The 24,064-nt window shown below is 49.3% G+C and overlaps 1 protein-coding gene across 6 annotated transcripts; it reads right to left on the reverse strand.

Moving 5' to 3' along the window:
• Positions 1-36: 36 nt before the first annotated feature.
• LOC118225467 (NEDD4-like E3 ubiquitin-protein ligase WWP1) lies at positions 37-22,386 on the reverse strand. Of its 6 annotated transcripts, none has more exons than XM_035413914.1 (25): positions 22,078-22,386; positions 18,822-18,878; positions 17,379-17,469; positions 16,763-16,898; positions 14,062-14,186; positions 13,606-13,767; positions 13,044-13,107; positions 11,854-12,089; positions 11,247-11,622; positions 10,575-10,670; positions 10,170-10,344; positions 9,510-9,564; positions 8,688-8,772; positions 8,233-8,364; positions 7,724-7,796; positions 7,544-7,615; positions 7,201-7,289; positions 6,934-7,093; positions 6,540-6,673; positions 6,060-6,200; positions 5,122-5,242; positions 4,692-4,796; positions 3,638-3,734; positions 3,335-3,407; positions 37-2,690 (listed from the first exon to the last, which is right to left on the reverse strand). In XM_035413914.1, exons 3-25 carry the CDS (start codon positions 17,446-17,448, stop codon positions 2,591-2,593), a joined length of 2,877 nt encoding a protein of 958 aa, XP_035269805.1. In that variant the 5' UTR covers positions 17,449-17,469; positions 18,822-18,878; positions 22,078-22,386; the 3' UTR covers positions 37-2,590. The 6 variants fall into 6 exon arrangements, 5 of the variants coding, with proteins under 5 accessions (XP_035269805.1, XP_035269804.1, XP_035269807.1 ...); XM_035413913.1 differs by having other exon boundaries at positions 18,822-18,881; XM_035413916.1 differs by lacking the exon at positions 22,078-22,386 and adding an exon at positions 22,007-22,028 and having other exon boundaries at positions 18,822-18,881.
• Positions 22,387-24,064: the final 1,678 nt, after the last annotated feature.

Here is a 24,064-nt window from a genome sequence, read left to right on the forward strand (position 1 = left end):
CTGTGGCCAACTGCAACCAAATGAAAGACTAAAACAAATGATCGGATATATTTATTAAATATGGTTCTTTCCACAGGCAAGTTTCAACAAAGAAAGAAAATAAGACTTTTTTAAAAAATAAAATAAAATGGAAGGTGGATCCTGAGCAAGGCAACGCCACAGAGGCCCCGCCCCCACACCTGTCACTCAAAATGTAACCCAAGGAGTCCTTTATTTCAGAACCAAACCAATCCATAAAAATGGGCAAAGATGATTTTAAACAAAACAAAAAAAACACCCCAAACCTTAAATATTCCGACTGGGTATGGACCCTGCGATGTGGAAGGGGTCCTGATGCTTTGTTGTGAATAGTTTTGCTAAGAAGGAAGCACAATCTCCTATCACATAGAATTTTTGCATAAAATTTAAAGTAAAATGGACCTCCTGCTTCTGGAGTAATTGCAAACATGCGGTTTTTCTGCTTTTTGTCTTCAGGTTTACATTTTTTAATCAATGAGAAAGGGAATAAAAGCTTGGGATAATTTTTTAAACGATTTAATTTTGGTGAAATCGTGAAAACGAATGGGAGTGAATGAGAACTGGACAATCGAGAGCAGTGGGTCTGTCCTAACGGTCAACAGGGACAGCAGATGTAGTATTCACACTACGCAAATACAATGGGGGCAAGCTCCACAAAATTACCCGTGTTACGTCCAAGTGAAACATCCCTTTAACACCAGCATCTCAAACGCAAACTGAAATCCTGGAGGGTCGTGCTGTCTGAGGGATTACTGCTGGTTTCCTTTCAATCAGCACCCAAAGGCTCGACTCGTACCCGAAACACGGCTGAGATTGGCCCTCCAAGGCTCACATTTTTTGACTCCTGCCCCAAACGGGTGTTCAGTCCATTTATTATTACACCCACAAAGACTGATATACAGTAAATGTGTAAATAGCAACAAAAAAAAAAAAAAAAACACATTTGGTTGAACTCATGAAGCACACGAGCGAAAGCTAACAGCCCTTAGACCAGCTGATTAAAACGTCAAAGCGTTTGCCATGTTTCAGACCCAGGGTTTTCCCCTCTGCAGACGAACATGCTGGATTCCCCTCAGGTCACTTTGTGGGAGTGAATGTTTTTTTTTTGCCCCAAAACTAACAGAAGGGGGGGGGGGGGGAGAATCAACAATACTGTAATAAATTAAAGAGTAAATAACAAAAAAAAAACTGAGATAAAGGGCTTTAATAAAGCTTAAGAGTTGCCAGCTATCTGACCTGTGACTTTTGAGAGAAGGCGCACCTCCTAATGCAGTCTCATCTCCCCCCCCCCAACCCCAACCCAAAACCTGTATTGAGATAAACCCAACTTCCCGCTGCTGCCTGCAACCCTTCCAAACCCGTTTTGCCATACCCATAGAAGGCCTATGGACATGAACACTGCGGTGGGCGGAGCCATTGGATGCAGTCACTCACCATCACAGTCCAATCAGAAAGGCTGTCCCTCTGCACAGTGTAAACGCTACGGCTGGTTTAAACTGGAGCGTCTGTGATTGCAGATTGGGTTCACGAGGCCGGGATATCCCAAAGGTGTAGAATATTGCACCGTTTCAATAACATGACTGTCCTGCGCTTAAAGTTAAACTGCCTCGTGAACAGCCACGGGTGGAACCGCCATGTCGGGTGAGCAACGTGCTGAGTTTACCCAACCACAGAATTTTGGTCTGGAATGGCTAAGCCATTTCATTGGTTAACATGTCAGTGACTGACAGCTTAGGGAAGCTCCACCCACTGTGAGGGCTCATGGAGCATCTAGATTCTGACTGGACATTTCTGAAGAGCAAACTCTCCAATCACGGTCAAGTATCTGGTGTGGAAAAGAGCAGAGGGCCTGCCAAGTAACGGAGTGGAGAAGTGCTTGTCCAATGAGTGACGCCTGCTGCTCTGTGGGCGGAGACAGGCTTGTCCAATGAGTGAGGCCTGCTGCTCTATGGGTGGAGACAGGCTTGTCCAATGAGTGAAATCTGCTTCTCTATGGGCGGAGACAGGCTTGTCCAATGAGTGACGCCTGATGCTCTGTGGGTGGGGGCCGGCAGGGAGGAGGAGGCGGGTTTTCTTTTTGCTTCAAGAGGAAGCCATGCAAGCAAAGCGTTGCCATGGCCACAGTACACAGGAAGTCCGAGGAAGCCTCGGCGACAGAGGCAGAGATTCACCCTGAAGGCCCTATAAAACTAGAGCCGTCGGGCGGGATTCAACTACAACATCCTCTCTTTGTTCATTTTTTTTCTTTAAAAATCGGCCAAACAGAACAAAATATAGATTCCTGCATTTTATCAAGAGAAAATAATGAGCTGAAATGTTTTGCATATTTATGAGGGAGAAATGGAGAGGGTGGACAGGGGTGAGGCGGTAGGTAAGGGGTTTGCAAAACGAGGTTTCCGAAGGAAAGTTTTAGTTTTAAATGACAAAATAGCTTATGTACATTAGTAGTTCACTGTGCAATTTTCTTTTTTTTAAAAACTTGGTTGGGCACGCTGCAGAAGAAGCAATCCTCTTAAAAATCCATTCAAACGACCTCCAGGAGATAGGACCCTTCAGAAGGACCCCCCCTCCCCTACTCTTGGCCGAATCCTTCCGTTTCCTCAATAGCAAACAGCAGTTTTTCCTTCAGCTGTTCAAAGCTCTTGTACGGAGGCAGGTCAAGTCTGTTAAAGCTGTGGGGGTAAGAGCAAAAACACACATTACACACTGAATCCATATCAACCATTACACACTGAACCCATATCAAACATTACACACTGAACCCATATCAACCATTACACACTGAACCCATATCAAACATTACACACTGAACCCATATCAACCATTACATACCGAATCCATATCAAACATTACACACTGAACCCATATCAAACATTACACACTGAACCCATATCAACCATTACATACCGAATCCTTATCAAATATTACACGCTATCCTTATCAAACATTACACACTGAATCCATATCAAACATTACACACTGAACCCATATCAAACATTACACACTGAACCCATATCAAACATTACACACTGAACCCATATCAACCATTACATACCGAATCCTTATCAAATATTACACGCTATCCTTATCAAACATTACACACTGAATCCATATCAAACATTACACACTGAACCCATATCAAACATTACACACTGTATCCTTATTAAACTTCACACACTCTATTCTTATTAAGATGAATACACTATATCCATCACCTCCCGTGGAAACACCTGGTTGGCTGTAAAGACCCTATCCCGCATGGCCTATATGAAAAGCTCTCTGTGGAGCGGGTGAAGAAGCGAGATGGAGAACTGACCAGGTGTGGCTCCGGGGAAGCCAGGTGTCCTTTCCCACCTTCTCTATACAGAACTTCTGAGGTCCATTGCTCCCTACACAGAGGAGGAGGAAGGGAGAGGAAGAGTGAGTGGGCAAGAGAGGAAATGAGAAAAGGAGAAAGAGAAAGTGAACGGAGAACGGAGAGAGAGGGCGATGGGGGAGGGGAGAGGTTGACGGAGAGAACGAGGCAGAAAAGAGAGTAGGAGGATGACAGGGAGAGAGAGAGCAGAAAGAATGCGTGTGTGTATGCGTGTGTGTGTGTGTGTGTGTGTGATAGACTCACCCATGAGCTCAGCAAATCCTCCCAAAGGTAGTCGGCACGTCCCCGTCACAAACTGCATCAGCCTCAGCCGCACCTCGTTATCCACCTCCTTCACCAGCTGCACAGAACCACAGACCCACCTCATTATCCACCTCCTTCACCAGCTGCACAGAACCACAGACCCACCTCATTATCCACCTCCTTCACCAGCTGCACAGAACCACAGACCCACCTCATTATCCACCTCCTTCACCAGCAGCACAGAACCACAGACCCACCTCATTATCCACCTCCTTCACCAGCTGCACAGAACCACATGAGCCAGCCTGGTTCATCTCTACAGTGGGAAAGGGCTATAATGAGCCAGCCTGGTTCAGCTCGAGAGTGGGAAAGGGCTATAATGAGCCAGCCTGGTTCAGCTCGAGAGTGGGAAAGGGCTATAATGAGCCAGCCTGGTTCCAGCTCTACAGTGGGAAAGGGCTAAAATGAGCCAGCCTGGTTCCAGCTCTACAGTGGGAAAGGGCTATAATGAGCCAGCCTGGTTCAGCTCGAGAGTGGGAAAGGGCTATAATGAGCCAGCCTGGTTCAGCTCGAGAGTGGGAAAGGGCTATAATGAGCCAGCCTGGTTCAGCTTTACAGTGGGAAAGGGCTATTATGGTATAAGGAAGACAGGGTTCCCACTCATTTTAGGAAATCATTTTCTAGGACTTCTCAAGGACAAGATCCATGACTTGGGGGGGGGGGGGGGCAGTGTGCAATTACCATAACCATACAAAACTTTGTGCTGCCATGTAATCTCAGCTAATCTATTAAAAATGAGAAAAGCGGAGAAAAATACAGAAAACTATTCAATCTCAGCTCTAAATATACTGTTTAATAGCTTGATAGCTTAATAGCCTAGCCTACAATTTACCAGGACCTCACAAATATATCCAAGACATTTTGTAAATTTTCTCATTTTCCAGGTGTTTTCCATGACTGGAAAACTAGTCGCTAAATTTACATGTTTTCAAGGTTTTCCAGGACGAGTGGGAACCCTGGAAGAGTGCCACCTGCTGGTCAGTGCAGCTCTTACCTGCCAGAACCAGACGATCTGTTTGCTGTTTCTGGTGTAGTGCCGGTAAACCGTGTTCCTCTGCCAGTCCTGCAGGTCCACCTCCTGCATCCCACAAAGCATCACCTGTCCAACACACACAGGTAGAGTCACACATAACACACAAACACATGCATGTATGCACACACGTGCACACAGGTACAGTCACATATAACACACAAACACACACACACATACAAGCGCACATGCACACACACACACACACACACACACATGCATGCACATACGCACATACACACACACACACACACACACACACACACACAGGTACAGTTACATATAACATGCATACACTGGTCCAGAGTAGAGTCACATATAACACACACACACACGTTTTACACAGAGACACAGGCGCTTAAGGAGAAGTCTGTCTCTTAGGGCAGCTCCTCACCTCCAGCTCTTTCTCATCAAAGTACTGCAGCCACTGCAGAGGGACCACCTCATTAAAGCCGTCCAGGAAAGCTTTGGTCTGCTCCTCCACCCCCCGCGAAAACCGCCACTCCGCCATCAGCCTGCGGGAAACGGGAATACAACCAGTTATTAACATGTAATAACGTTAGCATGAAATAGCCATGTCACTGTATTACAAGCCTGCCTCAATTACGGAACACAACCAGCTATTACCACGTAATAACGTTAGCACAAAATAGCCATGTCAATATATCACAATTCTGTTGCAATTACAGAGTATAGCCAATTATTACCATGTAATAACCTAAGCTTGTGTTTCTTCAGTGAACTGTTATAAGATATATGTAGACATTATTTTATAAGCGATATGGCGCTCAATCCCGTGGCACATCATGAATATTGGCACAGCTAGGGGTTCGCCTTCACTCCGGTTCAAGTCATAAAGTCATGACTAAAATCCTGCAGAAAATTATGGATGGAGTATTGACAGTTATTACTAAGTAATAACCTTAGCATGAAACATACACATCAGTGATTATAAACGTGAAAGTATTACGTGAGTGTAGACACTAATCCACATGTAATTAAGCGCCACCTGCAGGCACTTCTGGCAGAAAATAAGCCATAAAAACAAGCAGGTAAGAAAAGCTCAGAAACAAGACCCTGGGGAATCAGACACCTGAGGCCACTGTGCACACATCGGAAAATAACCAACAATAAAACAATGAATAACTCCGCCCATTTAAGTAAAAGCGAAATAACAAACAATAAAGCACACAAATAATGATCTGTTTAACTCATGTTGCATGTTTGGTAAATAAAAGCTAAAGTGTTTATTACCAAATAAATATTTTAGCCTGGGACACAATCTGGCATCGGGAACCTTTCCCACACAACCAAAATTGTTTTGCTATATACCCGATATACTCCTCCTTGTTCTCCTCCGTCACCAGCAGGTTGGTGCCGTCGGGTTTCAGGTCATGTGACGTGATCTTTCCCAGGATCTCCATGTCGACGGAGAAGTACATCTCCAGGCCGCACTCCTCGATGTTGTTGTCCCTGCACAGGAGTGAAATGAGCCACATGTTAAGGGAGGTGACCTCAGACATCACAGCATGTTTTCCTCATTATGAAGAACCTGGAGAAATACAAGTAAAAAAAAAAAAAAAGATGAATCTCTTATTTCAGGCCTGTGTCCTGTCGGGTGGGGGTAAAAATATGAACTGTGGGAGATGAGGGTAGAGGAGAGTCACGCATTACTGACAGAGGCTACGAGAGACGTGTTATGGCGCCTCAAATTGGCTGTCATGTAACTGATAAAATGGGTCCAAGAGAAGGGAATGGAGAGTTATGGGGTGGGGATGAGTGAGTTCTGGGGGGTTGGGTTAGGACGTATACCTGATCCAGATGAGGGAGTTGTAGAACTCGGGGTCGATGGACTCCAGGTCTTTGATAGTGAGCTTCTTGCTTAGCATGCGCTTGTAGAACGGGAGGGAGAAGCCTGTGTCAATGAACTTTCCGTGAAAGAGGGCCTGGAGGGAGGGAGGGAGGAAGAGGAGAGAGAGGGAGAGGCAGAGTGAATCCTGCGAAAAGGTGAAAACGCACCGAGATCTCATGATTTTTTAGTTACCTCCCATAGCAATAAATCATCCGCTCTGTAAGCCTGCATGAACTTAGCTGCCAATGCATGTACATGTGTGTGTGTGTGCGTGTGCACGTATGTGCTCTTTTGTGTGAGCGTGTGTGTGTGTGTGTGTGTGTGAGCGTGCGTGTATTCAGGGGTATAACTTGCCATGGCGATGAAGCGTCCGATGAAGCAGAAGTAGGACAGGTGGTCGGGGTTGATGGTGGAGGCGGGGTTTATCTGCAGACAGTAGTTGCTCTTGCCGGCGTACTCAAACAGACAGTACATCGGGTTCAGCACCTCGTGCGACAGCAGGAAGAACCACTCCCTGGGAACGAGAAAGGGCCGCACGCGGTCGGGAAGGGTCACGAAACAGGACCGGGGGCGAAGCGCAAGGGGGTCTCATTAGGACAGAGCAGGGTAGTGTGAACTGACCTCGCCAGGCCACCGTAGTCCAGCCCCTCCTCGCCCCTGAAGATCACATACAGTCTCCTCCTCAAATCATACGGCTTCAGGGCCATGATCTGGAGAAACACACAGATGAGCACACACACACACGTACTTGCACACAAAAATGCATGCATGTACAAACACACACTGGCAAAGATGTTTTAGGGCAGTGTCTATCTGGTATGCTGAAGTGCAGAGACAGAATGTGAGATGATAAATAATAAATACAAGCAGACCAGATTTAAAAAAATGACTGGTAGTGTGTGCATGTGTGTGTGAGTGAGTGTGTGAGTGAGTTAGCACACACAGGACAGCTAAACGATCTCACCTGTTGAAAAGAGTCCTCAAATAGCGTTTGCCGAGAGACGGTTATCTTTACATGGCTGGGCAGTGCGTTCGACTGGAAACGGACAGAAAACACATTGGAGAAAAAAGTGCGTGTTTGTGTGTGTGTGTGTGAGAATTCCACTTCAAATGAATTAACAGAAGGAAAAAGTTCTAAGTTCACCTGGCACAGGTAGCGGAAATGTGCTAGTTTCCACCTGAAGCTGCGCTCATACGCTATCTGTGGGCCTTTGGTACTGCAAAAAAACAGGAAATGACATCAGTTGCAACTTTAAGGTCAGATGTCCGTGACCTGGTTCCTGGCTCAGATGTGACAGACAAGTGCCTGGGAAAATGAGTCCTTTACAGATTTCTGTACCCAAACTGGGCCACAGAACCAGCTAGAATGTCCTGGGAAATGCAAACTATGTGCTGTACTCACACAGGAGCACTATACTCACACAGGTGTACTCACACAGGTGCACTGTACTCACACAGGTGTGCTGTACTCACACAAGGGGGCTCACACAGGTGCGCTGTACTCACACAGGTGTACTGCACTCACACAGGTGTACTCACACAGGTGTATTGCACTCACACAGGTGCGCTGTACTCACACAGGTGTACTGCACTCATACAGGTGTACTCACACAGGTGCGCTGTACTCACACAGGTGTACACACAGGTACTCACACAGAGGACTTGCCGGTGCGCGGGTCGCTGAAGGTGGTCGTCCGGGTGTTGTGGTCTACGAAGTAGCGCACCCCTTCCCTGGTGTATCTGATCTCCCAGCCCGCAGGGAGCGGGTCCTCATTCTGCAGCCTGCTGATTGGAGGAGCGGGATCAGCCAGTGACCAATAAGAGGTGACGCCTCATAATGACAGACCACATATTCCAAGCCCAGCTTTTAATTAGGGACAAGCATGCCAAACATACAGATGGGAAATGAAGTCAGAAGCTGGCTGAAATGAATCATGCCATTACTCGCAGGACTCCGATTCCCATAAAGCACCCTGGCAAAACATGTGTCACACTAAAGATGTATAAATAACTTTGCAGATACATATTAGGTAGAGGACGTTTTGCTGAAAACACACAAACACACACACACAGTCACATCTAACACACAGACAGTGGAGGGGTCTTACCCTTGTGTGCGAGGATCTTCCCACTGCGTTGTCTTGGTGTTGTGGTTGACAAAGTAGACCCGGTCGTTGGAGTCCACGCGCCTCTCTGGGGGAGAACAACAACACATGCACACGGCGACTCACACCTGCAAGCTATTCGAAACATACGCTACCTAAACTAACGCACACTAACTCTGCCCACGAACCACTGTTCGATCAACCAAGAAAGACAAGGTGAGGTGAGGGGATGTGAGAGAAAGAAAGTGAGAGAGAGGGATGGAGAAATGGAGACAGGAAGGAAGGACGAAGAATCACCATTAAAATGCATTTATGTGTCCTTTCACTAATTCAACCTCATGCAAACACGTACGTCACATGCAAACACAACAAGCGTAAACCCAAGAATGACAATGTGACACATTCAGTTGGTAAGGGAAATCGTTTTTTGTTTCTAAATTTAAAATATTCACTAAGCCATATAAAATGTGCATTAACTAATTATATACAGCGAAAAACAAACCAATAAAAAAAGAGCGAAACGACTGACAGAGAGTGGATATTCACTTTTTATTGGCAGCCAACATGCTGATTGGTTAAAATAAAAAGGGGGACCAATACTTTGCCCTTCCAGAATAGACAGTATACATTTTAAAAACTACAGTATAACCTTAACTGAATAAAAGTTGCTTAATTACATAGTATTCATTTTCTTTGGTTCTTTATAGCCATTTGAGAAACCCAGAGAGAGAGAGAGAAACAGACTGCCCAACTCAGTCACTCAGTCACTCACTCACTCACTCACTCAGGCCATCAATCACATGGCTCCCGACACGCCCCACTCACCCCAGCCAGGAGGCAGAGGGCCCAGGGGGTCATTTTCCGCCGACATCATGGAAGCCTGTTCCGAAAGGGAGGAGAGAAACACAGATCCATTACAGAAGGAAGGGCTATTACATCACTTCCTGTTTCACAGACACGAAGGAAGGAACAGGCGGCGCAGCAGGAAGGAGTGGCGTCACCGAGCAGAGCAGTCTCGAGTGAGGTTGGCTGGAACAGCCTGTTATGTGATTTGAAGAGTCTCGAAAGGCTCATTTGTAATGCATGTGTTGTGGCACAGAGAAGCTTTTACATAAAGTACAGGCTAAAAGTATTAGGCCACCTTTGGTCGAAATGATGATGATGAAAATGCACTTAGACATAGCCTAATAAGTTCAGGGCTATTTTAAAACACAAATATATAATAGAGACACTTGGCAGCATTGTGGAGGGGATTGGAAATCCTAAGAAATCCAACGAACAAGAAAAACAGAGATGGAAAAGCCTCTGACAAGCAGACTTCTTTAAGATCGCAGGCTTGCCATGCTTCAGGTAATTTTGCGCCGCTACAGAACAGAAGTTATCTCCGGCCTACCGACCTGATCTGTGAAACGACTGGTCGGGCAGGTGCTGCACCGTGATTGGTCAGCAGAGGCCGCAGTGCGATTGGCTGAGGCGCGCGGTTACCGAGTAGAGGTATCTCTGGTTGAACTGGTGCATAGCTCCCTGCAGCTGGCTGCGCTGGGACTGCCACTGCTCGAAGTTTCGGACCGACTCCATGGTGGGCCGCTGCCAGGTGGTGGTCCTGGTGTTGTGATCCACGTAATAGATCCGCGCCCGGTCGTCCACCCGGCGCTCCCAACTGGGCGGGGTCACACAGACAGACGTCCACCAATCAGAGAGCAGACAGGGGGAGACATGGATGCGCAACAAACAGAGTGGTCAGGGGGAGGCGCTGCGTATCACATTCTCTGGCGACCTGCTAAATTTCAGTGAAATTTGGTGCACCCGTCGGAAGCGTCTGTGATCAGGGATTTCTGCCATGCGCCCCCTCCCCCTCCCCACCCCCTCGGTGTCCCGCTGCAAACTGACCCAGACGGTAGTGGCTGCGGTCTTTCCCAGGTGGTGGTTTTGGTGTTGTGATCCACGTAGTAGGTCCTGCCGTGCAAGTCTTTCCTCTGCTCCCACCTACAGAGATCACAGAGCACAGACATGCATTAGCATTAGCGTTAGCATTAGCCTCAGCGTTAGCCATAGCCTTGGCACTGCAGTGTGTGTGTGTTACTCAGGCGACAGGGGGTCAGTGCTGCTGTGTGTGTTACCCAGGTGGTAGGGGTTCAGTGCTGGTGTGTGTGTTACCCAGGCGGTAGGGGGTCAGTGCTGATGTGTGTGTTACCCAGGTGGTAGGGGGTCAGTGCTGGTGTGTGTGTTACCCAGGCGGTAGGGGGTCAGTGCTGGTGTGTGTTACCCAGGTGGTAGGGGGTCAGTGCTGGTGTGTGTGTTACCCAGGCGGTAGGGGGTCAGTGTTGGTGTGTGTGTTACCCAGGTGGTAGGGGGTCAGTGTTGGTGTGTGTGTTACCCAGGTGGTAGGGGGTCAGTGCTGGTGTGTGTGTTACCCAGGTGGTAGGGGGTCAGTGCTGGTGTGTGTGTTACCCAGGCGGTAGGGGGTCAGTGCTGGTGTGTGTGTTACCCAGGTGGTAGGGGGTCAGTGCTGGTGTGTGTGTTACCCAGGTGGTAGGGGGTCAGTGCTGGTGTGTGTGTTACCCAGATGGTAGGGGGTCAGCGCTGGTGTTGCCAGTCTGTGTCCGGGGTTTGGCGGTCTCTGGCACGGTGCCTTGCCCCTCTGTATTTGAGGTCCCTGCAGGTGCGGGTGCGGAGGAGGAGGAAGAGGGGGCAGAAGTGATCGGCGGGTCGGTGGGCGGGGCATCTGTGGCACCGGGAGGAGAGGGGGCGGAGACAGAGTCTTGGACAGGGGTGGCTTTGGCTGCCGGGGTCGATGAGGCACTGTCACTGCACTCCTCAGAGCCGCCAGCAGAGGGCAGTACCTCCTCAGCAGAGGAGGCAGGCACTGGAGCAGAATGAGGAGCTGTAGCAGAATCAGGAGCTGTAGCAGAATCAGGAGCAGGAGCTTCTCCACTGGCTGCAGGAGAAACACAAAAATGTCAGCACTGCTGCAGCACTGCATTATGGGAAACAGCTTAGGGCCCCGAGGCGTGGGGGGGGGGGGGGGGGGGTCTACAATTTGGTCTACAATTTTAAGGGGCCCCACAAATATATGGTATATGCACAGGGCATATGCAGAAAACATCGGTAGAGGGTAGCAGCAAGACATTTTCTAAACGCCCCCTAAACGCATCCACAACGCACTCACTGTCTGCAATCTGGGCGTCCGCAGGCTTGTGGGTGGGCGTGTCGGGGGGCGTGTCCATCTCATGGGTGGGGGAGGAGCCAGTGCCGCTGTTGCTGTTGCCGTTGCCGTTAACGACAGGGGTGCCGCCGGGATCACTGGTGGATGGGGCCGGAGCGTCCACCCCATTGGAGCCGGACGCAGAGACAGAACCAGAACCAGAACCGGAACCGGAACCACAACCAGAGTCACCATTCGACCTGGAGAAATTGGGGGTGAGAATAGCTGGGTTGCACCAGGGGTCTTTAATCCAAAACACCAATGTAATGTGGAAAATCCAAAATACTACTCTGCACACACACGCACACACACACACACAGGGCAGTGTTTGACCAGTGTTTGCAGTAACCAGCTGTGGAAACACACACACAGGGCTTAGCGCTGGGGCGAGGACACGCTCCCTCAGCGTGGGGGGGGGGGGGGGGGGTCACAGCTGCAGAGACACAGCAGGGCAAGGGGAGCACGATTCGGGGACGGGTGGATGGGATGGGACGGGGGGAGTGTTTCGATAACAGAAGCAGCTGTGGGACCTCGTGGTCAGCAGCTACAAACTTTAGCCTCAGGGATGGAGAGAGAAAAGAAAGAAGGGAAGTAGAAAAAGCCTGCAGTGGCTGCTGGTTTTCAGTGTATTTCAGCACTCATGCATTTCATTTCTTTTTTAAATGACTGCTTCATTTAAGTCATCGATTGGCTAAAGAGTCCCTTGCACCTTGAGCCCAAGACAATAATGTGAATGATCAAATGCTGCAGGTCGTCAGACAGGAAGAGTCCTGGGAACAGGCATATGTGCATACTACCTTCCAAACTGACACACCCCTGTCCACTGCCCAGTTCCCGCAAACGACTTTGCGTGTGTGTGCATTACACTTGAACTTCATTTACAATCGCCTGGCAAACGCGTTTATCCAGAGCGACGTACAGCAGTACTTTAATCTCATATTACTCCCAGGAATACGGAAATTCAGCATCACCAAGGAGACATAGAAGGCCCGAACAAACAATAGCCTGTACAACACGTCTTACTGAACATCCACGTCGGAGTCCTGTACGGGGCTGTACAGAGACTTACACATAGAACTCATGCAGTGCACTCCCGCTGTAGCCAGGGCGACAGGGTCGAAGGTCAGAGAGAGGACGGGCCGGAAGGCACTGACCTGTTTTGAGCCCTTGAGTTTTCAGTGCTGTGGTCATGAACGGCCTCTCCGTTCTGCTGCAGTTCTGCAGAGTCAGCACAATTCAGCACCGTCACAAACAGCCTTACTGCTGCGTGATTATCACCAACACTCACACACGTACACAAACACGTGCGCGCACACACATTCACAAAGGCACACGTGCACATGCGCAAACACATTCACAAAGGCGCACACACACACACACACGTTCCAACACACATACTATAATGACAAACCTAGCTTAAAAACAGACAGGACAGTCAAGGAGTAGAGGAGAGGAGGATGAAAGGAGGAGAAGAAGAGGGATAGAGAAGAGTGGGAGAAAGGAGAAAGAGAGGAGAGGAAATGGAATGAATGAGAGATAAATGAAACTGGAGAGCACAGAGAAGCAAGGGAGCACAGACAGCAGGAGAGAACGAGAGTGAGAGAGAGAGAGAGGAGAGAGAGAGAGAGAGAAGGGAGAGACAGAGAAAAGGAGAGAGAGAGAGTGAGGGAGAGGAGAGAGGGAGAGAGAAAGTGAGGGAGAGGGAGCGATGCTCACTGGCGGCAGCAGCGGTGGTGCCGTTGGTGTTTGGGGAGGTCCCGTTGTGCAGGGCGTCCCGCTCCACCCTCAGCCCGTCCAGGATGACAGTGAGCTCGCCCGTGGGGACCACGCCGTTCTTACTGTCCATCGTCAGCTTCAGTACCTCCTTCACGTTCTCCACTGAGGTCACCCAGGGGTCAAAGGGCACGAAAACAGGAGAGACATCAGCAGCCTTAACTTGCAGTTATCATGCCCATTTATATTCTGTTGATGCTGAAACCCTGTAAGGTGTGAGGTCACAAACGTGTGATTAGAGTGTTCTTAACTGAACATTCTAATGCTGATGTCACAATCACTGCTGGTAACTGAAGTCAAACAACAGTGACTTAGAAGTGGGGGGGAGAAAAAACCTACTGTTTAAAGGGTTAGTAACCGCATTAGGGTATGAAACCGGGGTGGAGGGTGTGGCCTTACGCTTGCCATCGTGCCGCTCTAGCGCCGCCTGCAGGTCCAGCGAAGCCTTTCCCAGGAGGGTGTCGGCCTTCAGGGCGTGGTGACTCCACACCTTAAAGTCCAGCCGGGCCTGGGGCGATACATTCCTGAGAGAGGAGCCCAAACAACAAAAACATTATACTCACATCACGGTGCTCTGACATCACAGGGTATACCCTGATGAAGCCGTGCAACGTCAAACCATTCGGAAAACAAAACAAAACAAAACGCACAGTTGAACGAGAGAAGCGTGCGACTTTCCCCTTTTCTCTTAAGCGTACACCGTTAGCCAGCAGGTGTGCATTTCCTACTTTCCTGTTTTCTGTACACGAGATAAATCATTAGGTTGCGTTTTGAACATCTCTCCAGTGCCGGGGAAGAGTTTAAAAAGCGTGAAGGTCACCAAATTCTGTTAAAGTCGGCTCCTTTGACTGCAGAGTACAGCTCCTGGTGTTAGCAGCGCAGGTATGGAACAGTGACGTGCACAAGGTGACGCAGAGTGTGTCAGAGGACGCGCACGCACGCACGCACGCACGCACGCACACACACACACACACACACATACACCTCACACTGCAGCTGGGTTCGGTTGATATTTGGCACACGAATGCTTTCCCAAAACAGGCCGGCCTCTCCTGGGGCGGGACGCTTACAGCAGCAGTGACCACACCCCCACCCACCTGCGGCACCCCCTACCCCCACCCCCACCCCCACCCCCACCCCCAAGCCTGACACAGAGCGGAAAGAAGAGGACTGAAGGGTAGGGTATTATGGTGTCTGAGTGCGTCAGACACAGAGGAGAACGAGAGAGACCGACAGGCAGACAGAGAGCTGATGGTGTTTGGCAGTGTGTCGGGGGGGGGTGGGGAGAGAGGAGAGGGAGAGAGAGAGACTGACTGACGGTGTTTTGAGAGTATCAGACACAAAGGAGACATAGAAGCAGACAAAGTGCAAGAGAGGGAGAGAGAGTGAGCAACAGAGAGGAAGGGAGGGGGTAGGAAGGGAAGGAAGGATGGAGGAGAGGAGGGAGTGAAAAAGAGGCAGAGTGACTGTAATGTTTCTGTCCCTCACACTGAACGTTAAATCCAATTTAATGCATGTGCCCTCTTTAATTTATTAATGAATGAATGAATGAGCTATCCCGAGTGGACTGGAGAGTGAGCTGGGTGCTCACCACTGACCCCTTCAAGGGTAGCTAAGGGGGGAGGGGGGGTGGGGCGACACCAGTACCCCCAGGGTCATTACCTCCACTGCATGACCCAATCAGATCCACCACACACTGACAACTCCAGTTCCCACCAGCACTACTGACATGGCTAAACCACCCCCATGTGACCAAACCAACGCACAGCAATGCAAGCATTCTGTCACTAGCCAGCTTGGCCAGTGAACCACGTAACAAGTAGCATGGCATTCCAAGAGACAAAAACAGTGGTGGGAACACCAGACTTGTAACCGGATGGTCATGGGTTCCAGTCCCACAGAGAACATGGGGGCAGCACCCCTCCTGATTCGCCGAGTAAAACTGTGGAGTCCTGTTGCTTTACATGCAAAGCAATGACATGCAAGGTCATGTGAAGCAATGCAATGTACAGTCATGCCATGTAAGGTCGTGTGAGGTACTGTACTGTACTGTACAGTCGTGTAAGGTCATGTGAGGTACCGTACTGTACAGTCGTGTAAGGTCGTGTGAGGTAACTGTACTGTACAGTCGTGTAAGGTCGTGTGAGGTATTGTACTGTACGGTCGTGTAAGGTCGTGTGAGGTACTGTACCGTAGTCGTGTGAGGTCGTGTGAGGTACTGTACCGTACAGTCGTGTAAGGTCGTGTGAAGCAAAGCAAGGGCACGCCACATAATGAGGTATAAATGAAATGACTGACAGAGGGCGGGCCCACACTGGCATCAGTCCAGCTCTCTGACATTTCGGCTTCCTGGAGGCACAAGCAGTGCATTCAAGGAACGCCCTCTCGCCCCACCCCCCACCCCCCACCAGTAGAAATGACACACATTAGTGGAAAAAAGCATTTGTGCTCAGCTTATCAAAGCGACCCTTTCCACTGACTGGGTGTGAGCTTATTTAAATAATTATTATTTATCTTTGGGTTTACTTTTTTAAGCCTGCCCAGCTGGCTGACAGGTCTTCCTGTTTCAGGGTGAGAAGGGGAGGGGCATTGCCTGTCGCAAAACCTGTGAGGATCTCTAGTGGAACTGAGTGCTTATTTCTGCTTTACTTTGCTGAAGTGTGACCACAGGGTACCGCAGATGACCCAAAACCACGCCGCCCATCAGAACCCAGCGCTGGGACGTCCCGGACCAGCCTCAGACAGCACCCTGCTTGGTTCATGTTCCAGCTGGAGTGTATCTGCGGGAGCACGCGAGTGCGTGTGTGTGTGGGTGTGTGTGGGCATGTTTGTGGGGGGGGGGGGGGGCCGGGTGGTGTGTGCATGTGTATGAAGGATAAAGGAAGATGATTAATTTTTTCAGCAAGCGAGGAAAAAAAACTAAAAGTGAGAGAGAGAAACAGAGAGAGAGCGAGAGAAAAAGAGAGAGGGAGAGGAGAACAGAGGGGGCCTCAGTCACGAGAGAGAAAGCAAAAGAATGGACAGATGGAGAGAGAAGGTGAGAGAGAGATAAAGAGAGAGGGAGGGAGGGAGGGAGAGACAGAGTTAGAGTGCTTCTCACAGAGCCAGTCTTTCCTCCCATTTGGGGTTGGAGGAACTGTGGGATTTGGCAGTCCTCCAGGCCTCCCCATCGGCGGCCAGCTCCACGTACACCGTCCCGAACCAGTTCTGCTTCCGCTTGAGTTTGGCACAGGACACTGCCGGGGAGAGCACAGTAAGGGCTTGGCCACAGCCTCCCAGGCTAAAGACGATGTGATTGGCTAAGGACAGAGCCGACCACGGCGTGGGTCCTAAAACCCGGGATATGATTTTGCCTAATTAATCCGGAAATACTTATTCTCAGAACCTGAAGGGACTCAACCAGAGACAGAGGACAGAGGTGTGTCAATCAAATCAAGAGCTTCTGTGCTCTCTAACAGACGATTGGGTAAGAAGCAATACAAAATGTCAGAATGTTTGCCACATACGGTGCCTACAGTGGGAAGCATATTTATACTAGATGGCATACATGAGATGGTACTTATATTTTAGGGAAAATCAATAAAAATCACATCGCTGATAAACGTATAAATAAGATGTGGAGGTGGGCGGGGTTGTGCAGGGTGGGGGCGGGGATGTGTGAGGGTGGGGGCGGGGCTGTGCATGGTGGGGCAGGGGAGGGGTGGAGCTCTGCTCACCTGTGGCATGCAGCAGTGACCTCCCACCATGGTTATTGCTGCAGTCTGTCCTGGACCAGGCTGTGGCCATGTCACACACCGAGGTGAGAGTCTGAAACACACACACACACACACACACACACACACACACAAACATACAGACACACACAGACACACACACAGACACACACACACACACACACACACACAGACACACACACACACACACAAACATACAGACACACACAGACACACACACACACACACACACACACACACACACACACACAAACACAGGCATGGTCTTACTATCAGGCACAAATAAATAAGTGACCACAACTGTGAGGCAGCATGCAAGAACACTGGGTAAATCCAAGTACAATACGGCTGACACAGGTAACACACCTGGGGTTATTACCTGCACCGCACAAACACCTGAGCTACGCCATAAACGTGATCAGCTACGTTATGTACACACAGCGCAGTCACTGGGACACCAACAGCACAGTGCGCTGTGCTCTGGCTGTGACCAAGCACACAGCCGTCTGAGCTGCGTAGAGAAACCACACACTGAACCAGGCCCTGGATCTTTACCGCCAGTCCCCGTTTGTTTATCTATTATTATCCAAGCGGACGCACACCCCACATACATATTTTATAGACGATCCATTAATACAGCCGGAATTACTGAAGCATGTCAGGTGAGGGCAGGGAGGCGCGAGGGTAGGGAGGTGAAGGGAGGCACAACGGTAAGGAGGTGCGTTGGTAGGGAAGCGTGAGAATAAGGAGGTGTGAGGGTAGGGAGGCGTGAGAATAGGGAGGGAAGGGAGGCGCAAGGGTAGGGAAGCACGTGGGTAGGGAGGTGTGAGGATAAGGAGGTGTGAGGATAAGGAGGTGTGAGGATAAGGAGGCGTGAGGGTAGGGAGGTGGGAGAGGAGGGAGGCGCGAGGGTAAGGAGGCGTGAGGGTAGGGAGGCGCAGGGGTAGGGAGGCGTGAGGGTAGGGAGGTGGGAGGGGAGGGAGGTGTGAGGATAAGGAGGCGTGAGGGTAGGGAGGTGTGAGGATAAGGAGGCGTGAGGGTAGGGAGGTGTGAGGATAAGGAGGCGCGAGGGTAAGGAGGCGTGAGGGTAGGGAGGCGCAGGGGTAGGGAGGCGTGAGGGTAGGTAGGCGCAGGGATAAGGAGGCGTGAGGGTAGGGAGGCGCAGGGGTAGGGAGGCGTGAGGGTAGGTAGGCGCAGGGATAAGGAGGCGTGAGGGTAGGGAGGTGGGAGAGGAGGGAGGCGTGAGGGTAGGTAGGCGCAGGGGTAAGGAGGCGTGAGGGTAGGGAGGCGCAGGGGTAGGGAGGCGTGAGGGTAGGGAGGCGCAGGGGTAGGGAGGCGTGAGGGTAGGGAGGCGCAGGGGTAGGGAGGTGCAGGGGTAGGGAGGTGTGAGGGTAGGGAGGCGCAGGGGAAGGGAGGGCTGCTCACAGTCGGTGTGGTTGCAGTGCTCGCTGGATCCTCAGCCGACTCCGTGTCCCATGGTCTCTGCTGAAACAGGAAATGGGAAATTTAAAAAAAAGGGGAAACAGGAAGTGAGAGTTCAGCACAGAGTGCGAGTGAGCAGACTGAGACACCTAGACGCACATGCACACGCACACAAACACATGTACACGAACACGTACACACACATGCACACGCACACACAAACGCGCACACACAGAGTAGTATAGCAAGAGAGTGAGAGCTGGTAGCTGATTTGGGGGTGCAGTGGGGGCGGGAGGGCTGCATTGTCCCAGAGCAGAAAGGCTCGTTTGTGTGTTTGATGTCCGCCGTCACCGCCTGGCGACACTGGGTGCCGGGTGCCAGACACCCCAACGCCCCAGAGCACTTCTCCCTCGTTCCCTCGCTCCCTCTCTCTCCCGGAGTTTCAGGTGCCCGGAGATGACCGGGGGGGGGGCACGGGGACCGTGCCAGCACCCGAAACCCCACACTGCACCTCAGCTCTGATCTGCCTGCAGCTTCAAATCGCTGAAGCTAATTCATGAGAGAGGAAACCGCGCAGGAGCGCTGATCACCCGTCTACCCCCCTCATGAGGACGGTTTTGTAATGGGGTCTGTCGTCATTTTTAGGCCATGAATAAGAGAGACAGAGTGAGCCTGATGAGAGAGAGTGTGTGTTTGTGTGTGTGTGTGTGTGTGTGTGGGGTACACCTCCACTGGGGGACCGGTGTGGAAAATAGCGTGAAACACCGGCAGTAGTTCTCCAACGACAGAGTCTGAGAACAGTCCTCATAAATCTTATGGCAAGTTTTTTTTTTTTTTTTTCCTACAGACCTGAAATTATATTCCATTTCAGTCTGACAAAAGCAAACGTAGAAGCCTGTTTTCCCTTGAGTTTGTGGTATGTGCTGTGCATTTAGTGCAGGTTTCAGTGTGATCAGAAAATGAGCACCTGAAACTCCCAGAATGCTGTTCTTCAGTTCTACACCAGACCAGTTAAGAGACTTCACTCGTGAATGTAATTTGTCTACAGATATTTCTGGACCGATCACAGGCTTCAGTCACTTTGATGATTTTGAGATTTGAACCGCGAGTGTGTGGTCGTGTGTGCGTGCTTCCTGTACCGGTATCTACTGCCAGGCCATTCACCGTTTCCATTGCCCAAGATCACCCAATATCTGTTCATAGCCTTCTAGAATTATTTAAAGAGCTATATCAATTCAGTCTCCTATCAATCCAGTTCCAGATTTCTTTTCATTTGCCAACCACAAGCTGCATCCTGTTCTGATTCAGAGGAAAGGAACTCGTCTGAGGCTACTGCAGATTTTAGGGGACAAAAGCTGTAGTGCATGCTGGGAAAAAACAGCAAAGAAGGGGGCGTGGCTGTGGGCGGTGTCAGGAAGTACCGTTGTGCACCTGTGGCCAGAGAATGTTCCCATCACAAGCCTCACATTGCAATAATAATAATAATAATAAGTTAGTACATAAATGTTTTTCAGGGTCATTATGGTTAATAGTTTCAAAAATAAAACGTACACGACCAAATTTTTGACTCTGAATATGGACGGCACACAGGACGATCAGTCCAGGCCAAGGCTGGTAAGGGGAACCTTGTCTGTTAATCCGCTGGTGGCCATCAGCTCTCTCTTGACATTCACCGCACGGCAAATACATCAAACGACACGGGGGAAATAATCCACGGCCTCCCAAGAATTTCCCCCAAGACGCTCTTGTAGCACAGCTGTGGCATCATCCGCAAACGTCGCGCGCCGCGGATCAACAGCGCAGCACAGCAGTTTCTTCACGCAAGGTCATGGAAGATAAATAATCACAATAAGAACAGGCAAAAAGCGCACTCTCCGGCAACAACTTCCTGTGACTCTCACAGCGGGGAAGCTGAACCGAAAGGTCTAATGTCAGAGCCAAGGCCGGCGCTACTGAGCGGCCGTGATACGATAGACACTCTGTATGGCAGAACGCAAGCAATTACTTTTTAACCCGTCGTAAATGTCCAACAACTGACGTCCAGGAACTTGAAATCATCGCGTTCAAGACTATTGGGTGTGTCAGGTTTCTCAATGTTTTTTTTTTCTGAAAGGGTGCTAAGCAGCTGCTGCACGTTGTACTGGCGCATACTAGCCTACAGATGTTTCACCAGTCACTGAGATCGTAGAACCAGTCCACATAAACAAAGCAAAATGTAGTTCCCCTTTGACTGGAGGCTTTGTTGGAACTGTACACCAGGAAAACATCACTTTATTATTCTGTCCCAGCCAATATGCAACAACCCCCCCTCCCCTCCCTCCAAAACACACACGATTTCCAGGGAACTGCAGGAGCAGATGTGGGTGCTCCTCTTTCCTGGCTATTAAAATCGTTGCACGTCACGACAGCCAAACGAGAGCTGCTGAACTTTTCCCCTCGTAAGCCGTACGGTTCTGCATGGTTTGCACATTACTTGGAGAGCGACTCCCTCCCCTACAGCCGCCGAATGAACAAACACCGACGGTGTCGCTTCATCGCCTGTTTTGTTACAAATACGTTCGCGTTCGGTTTGCCACATTTAAACTAGTAGCCGAAAGAACCAACGCCGGCGAAACCAACTGAGGTGTGTCCGGTTTTGGAATAGTAACATATTTTCCCCGGATACCAGTTAACACAGCTATCTGACAAATAAGCAAACTAGCTACCTGCAACGGAAACTTTAGAGGAATGGAAACACGCAATAAGCACATGTATACCCAAGTAGCCAAGTTAAGAAAAAGTTCACTTTTGTTCGAAACAATGTTAGTAAGACATAGCTAACTGGACAGTTAGTGAATTAGTATTTCAACTAGCCAGCGATGGATTGTCAGTTGTTGGTGGGCAAAACATTTAGTGCGTTTGTTATTTCTAGCTTACAGGCAACGGCGATCACCAATCACCTAAATTTCTATTACGCACTGTCAGTGGCTCTGTGCTGCTAGCACAACACCGCAGAGATGAAATAACCTGCCTGCACTCTCCTCGGACAGGCCCGTAGCGTTAACGGCTGGTGTCGGCCATCTTTACCCACAAGCGAACACAAACAAATCTGAGTGCAACCTCTGGATACAGCACGACGACTATGACTGCTCCGCGGCAGGCGGACAACAAGCAAACTGGCTGACGTTAAATTCAGTTCTTACACGTACAGGGGTCTCGGGCGACTGACAGCGAGAACCCGATGTCCCTTTGTCGAAGTGCACCCGTAGCACTGACTTACCGAGCCCGTCACTCCCCGCTGGGGTGTGCAATATGCCTCCCTGCGGTAATATAGCGTCTCGGCTCTCGCTGTTGCTGTCTCTGCACCTCTCAAGCAGGGCGTGCAGCTCCAATCGCCATCTCCGAACGCCAGAAGACTGGCTCGCACCACATCGAAAACAGACGCAATGACGTCACCACGCAACTCTTCACTTGAGGCGTCACTACGCCCTTAGCTGAATTCCAAAGCCGACCCGTGGTAGACTGGACTTGTGCATGTTGATGAACTAAATAAAATCCAGCGCCTTTCATTCTAACCCCAAAGCGTGCAAATCGCTCGTTGCTAGCTACACTACACGGAGTTCATCATTTTAGCAGACATGGACTCTGTCAGTAGTTTTTTCCTGTTACAATCTGGATGGGGAAGTTAACTTGCCGCATTAACACATTCTTACCACATTACCCCTAGCTGTAAATAATACAGAACAAAACCAAACCTTCTCTTCCTATCCGGACTTTCTGTTGACTGCCCGAACTGCTTTATCCAAGCGTAACATGTTTTTTTCCTGGGTCAAAGGTGTCGGTTTGATTTTTACATTCGTGGGGACCAAGGAAGTAACTAGTTTGGGGTGCGGGTTTAAAACAACAGCTGTAAATTTCCGGTGAATTCTAGGGGGGAAATACTTCAGACTACTGATCAGTATCGCCCAATAACAACATGAGAATCCCATCTTTATTATATGAAAAATTTTTCCCCCCTCATTATCATTCTATTTACTCAAGGAGGTAGAGACATATATGGCCATTATTCTACAGACTAGCAATGACCCCTTACCAGACCTGATTACATGACTTACAGCGCATGAAAATCAGTGATAATCAGTGTTGCTGAGGCCATAATCAACCCCTCACATCGCCATTGCCAATTAGTATAGTTAATCCAGTTTTGGTGTTTTGAGGAGCATGACATTGCCAGGGGGGTGGTTCCCTGCACCTGGTGCAACAGCGCACCCTGGTGCACAATAACATCCACAGAAGCCTCCAGAATCCAAAGCAAGTACTCAGTGTGACAAGAAGGATAGCAATAGACAATTAAAGGCGCAATCGGTGTTATTATTAATTATTTTTATTTCCTTCAGTCTTTGTGTGTGTGTATATTTTAATGAACAACCAATTTAGGCATGAGAACAAAGTGTGTGGACTCTACCCAGTTGGTGTCTTAAATTTAGCAATGAAACGGACCAAAATGGACTTGCATTTAGACTGAATAGGGGGGTGGTGATGTAAGGACTTAAATTCAGTAGGGGGGGGGGGGGGGGGGGGGGGTTGGGGTGGAAACAGATGCTGTGCTTAGGAAATGTTCTGTCATTCTGTCGTTGTGGTCATTCTGTCATTGTGGTCAAACCGCCGTTTGAAAACATGAAGTTGTATCGTTCACATTTGTCCTCTTATAGCGATGACTGCGCTGATTTGGATATGTATTCATAAACCATCAACAACATTAAAAAAAAAAAAAAAATTGCTAAAAAACTCTTTGTCTCTTTGTATCAAACCCTCTCCCACTTTTCATTCTCTCCTCCTTTCTTTATTTCCTTCCCCATTCTCTTTCTCTTCTGCCCTCTTTTGCTTGCTTCATCCCATCCTCTCTTTCTGCTTCCTCCCTTGTCCTCTTCCTTTTTGTGCTTCCTCCTCTTTCCTTCACTCTCTGTCTCATTCTCTTTCTCTTTCTCTCTTTCTTTCTCCTTGCTGCTCTTGACCTCTAGCATAGCTTACGTAGCTAACTTATGTGTTCTTATTTGTACATACTGTTGTAGGTAGTATGAGAACTAAGAAGGTATAAGTGGTATGATATTTTTAGTTGAAAAAGGAAAGGAACACATTAAGGTGATTACTGGCAATGTGGGCGCAGTCAAGATATGAGAGGGTGGAGTCCCAATTGTGATGTCATAGAGGGAGACAATCAGAGGCTACATGAGCCATATCTTCTGCAGAAATCATTTGCACTCACC

This window comes from Anguilla anguilla, chromosome 4, assembly GCF_013347855.1.
Source record: "Anguilla anguilla isolate fAngAng1 chromosome 4, fAngAng1.pri, whole genome shotgun sequence".
In the NCBI taxonomy this organism is placed as follows: Eukaryota; Metazoa; Chordata; class Actinopteri; order Anguilliformes; family Anguillidae; genus Anguilla; species Anguilla anguilla.

What these genes read in the sequence shown, in the direction of transcription:
- LOC118225467 (XM_035413911.1), bottom strand. Translation starts at nt 20,507, where the DNA reads ATGTATTTGCCGTGCGGTGAATGTCAAGAGAGAGCTGATGGCCACCAG. An exon ending in GTCACTGCTGCATGCCACAG is followed by an intron (nt 16,899 to 17,378) that starts GTGAGCAGAGCT and finishes TCTCCCCGGCAG; the next exon opens with TGTCCTGTGCCAAACTCAAG. An exon ending in AGGATTTGCTGAGCTCATGG is followed by an intron (nt 3,408 to 3,637) that starts GTGAGTCTATCA and finishes TCCTCTGTGTAG; the next exon opens with GGAGCAATGGACCTCAGAAG.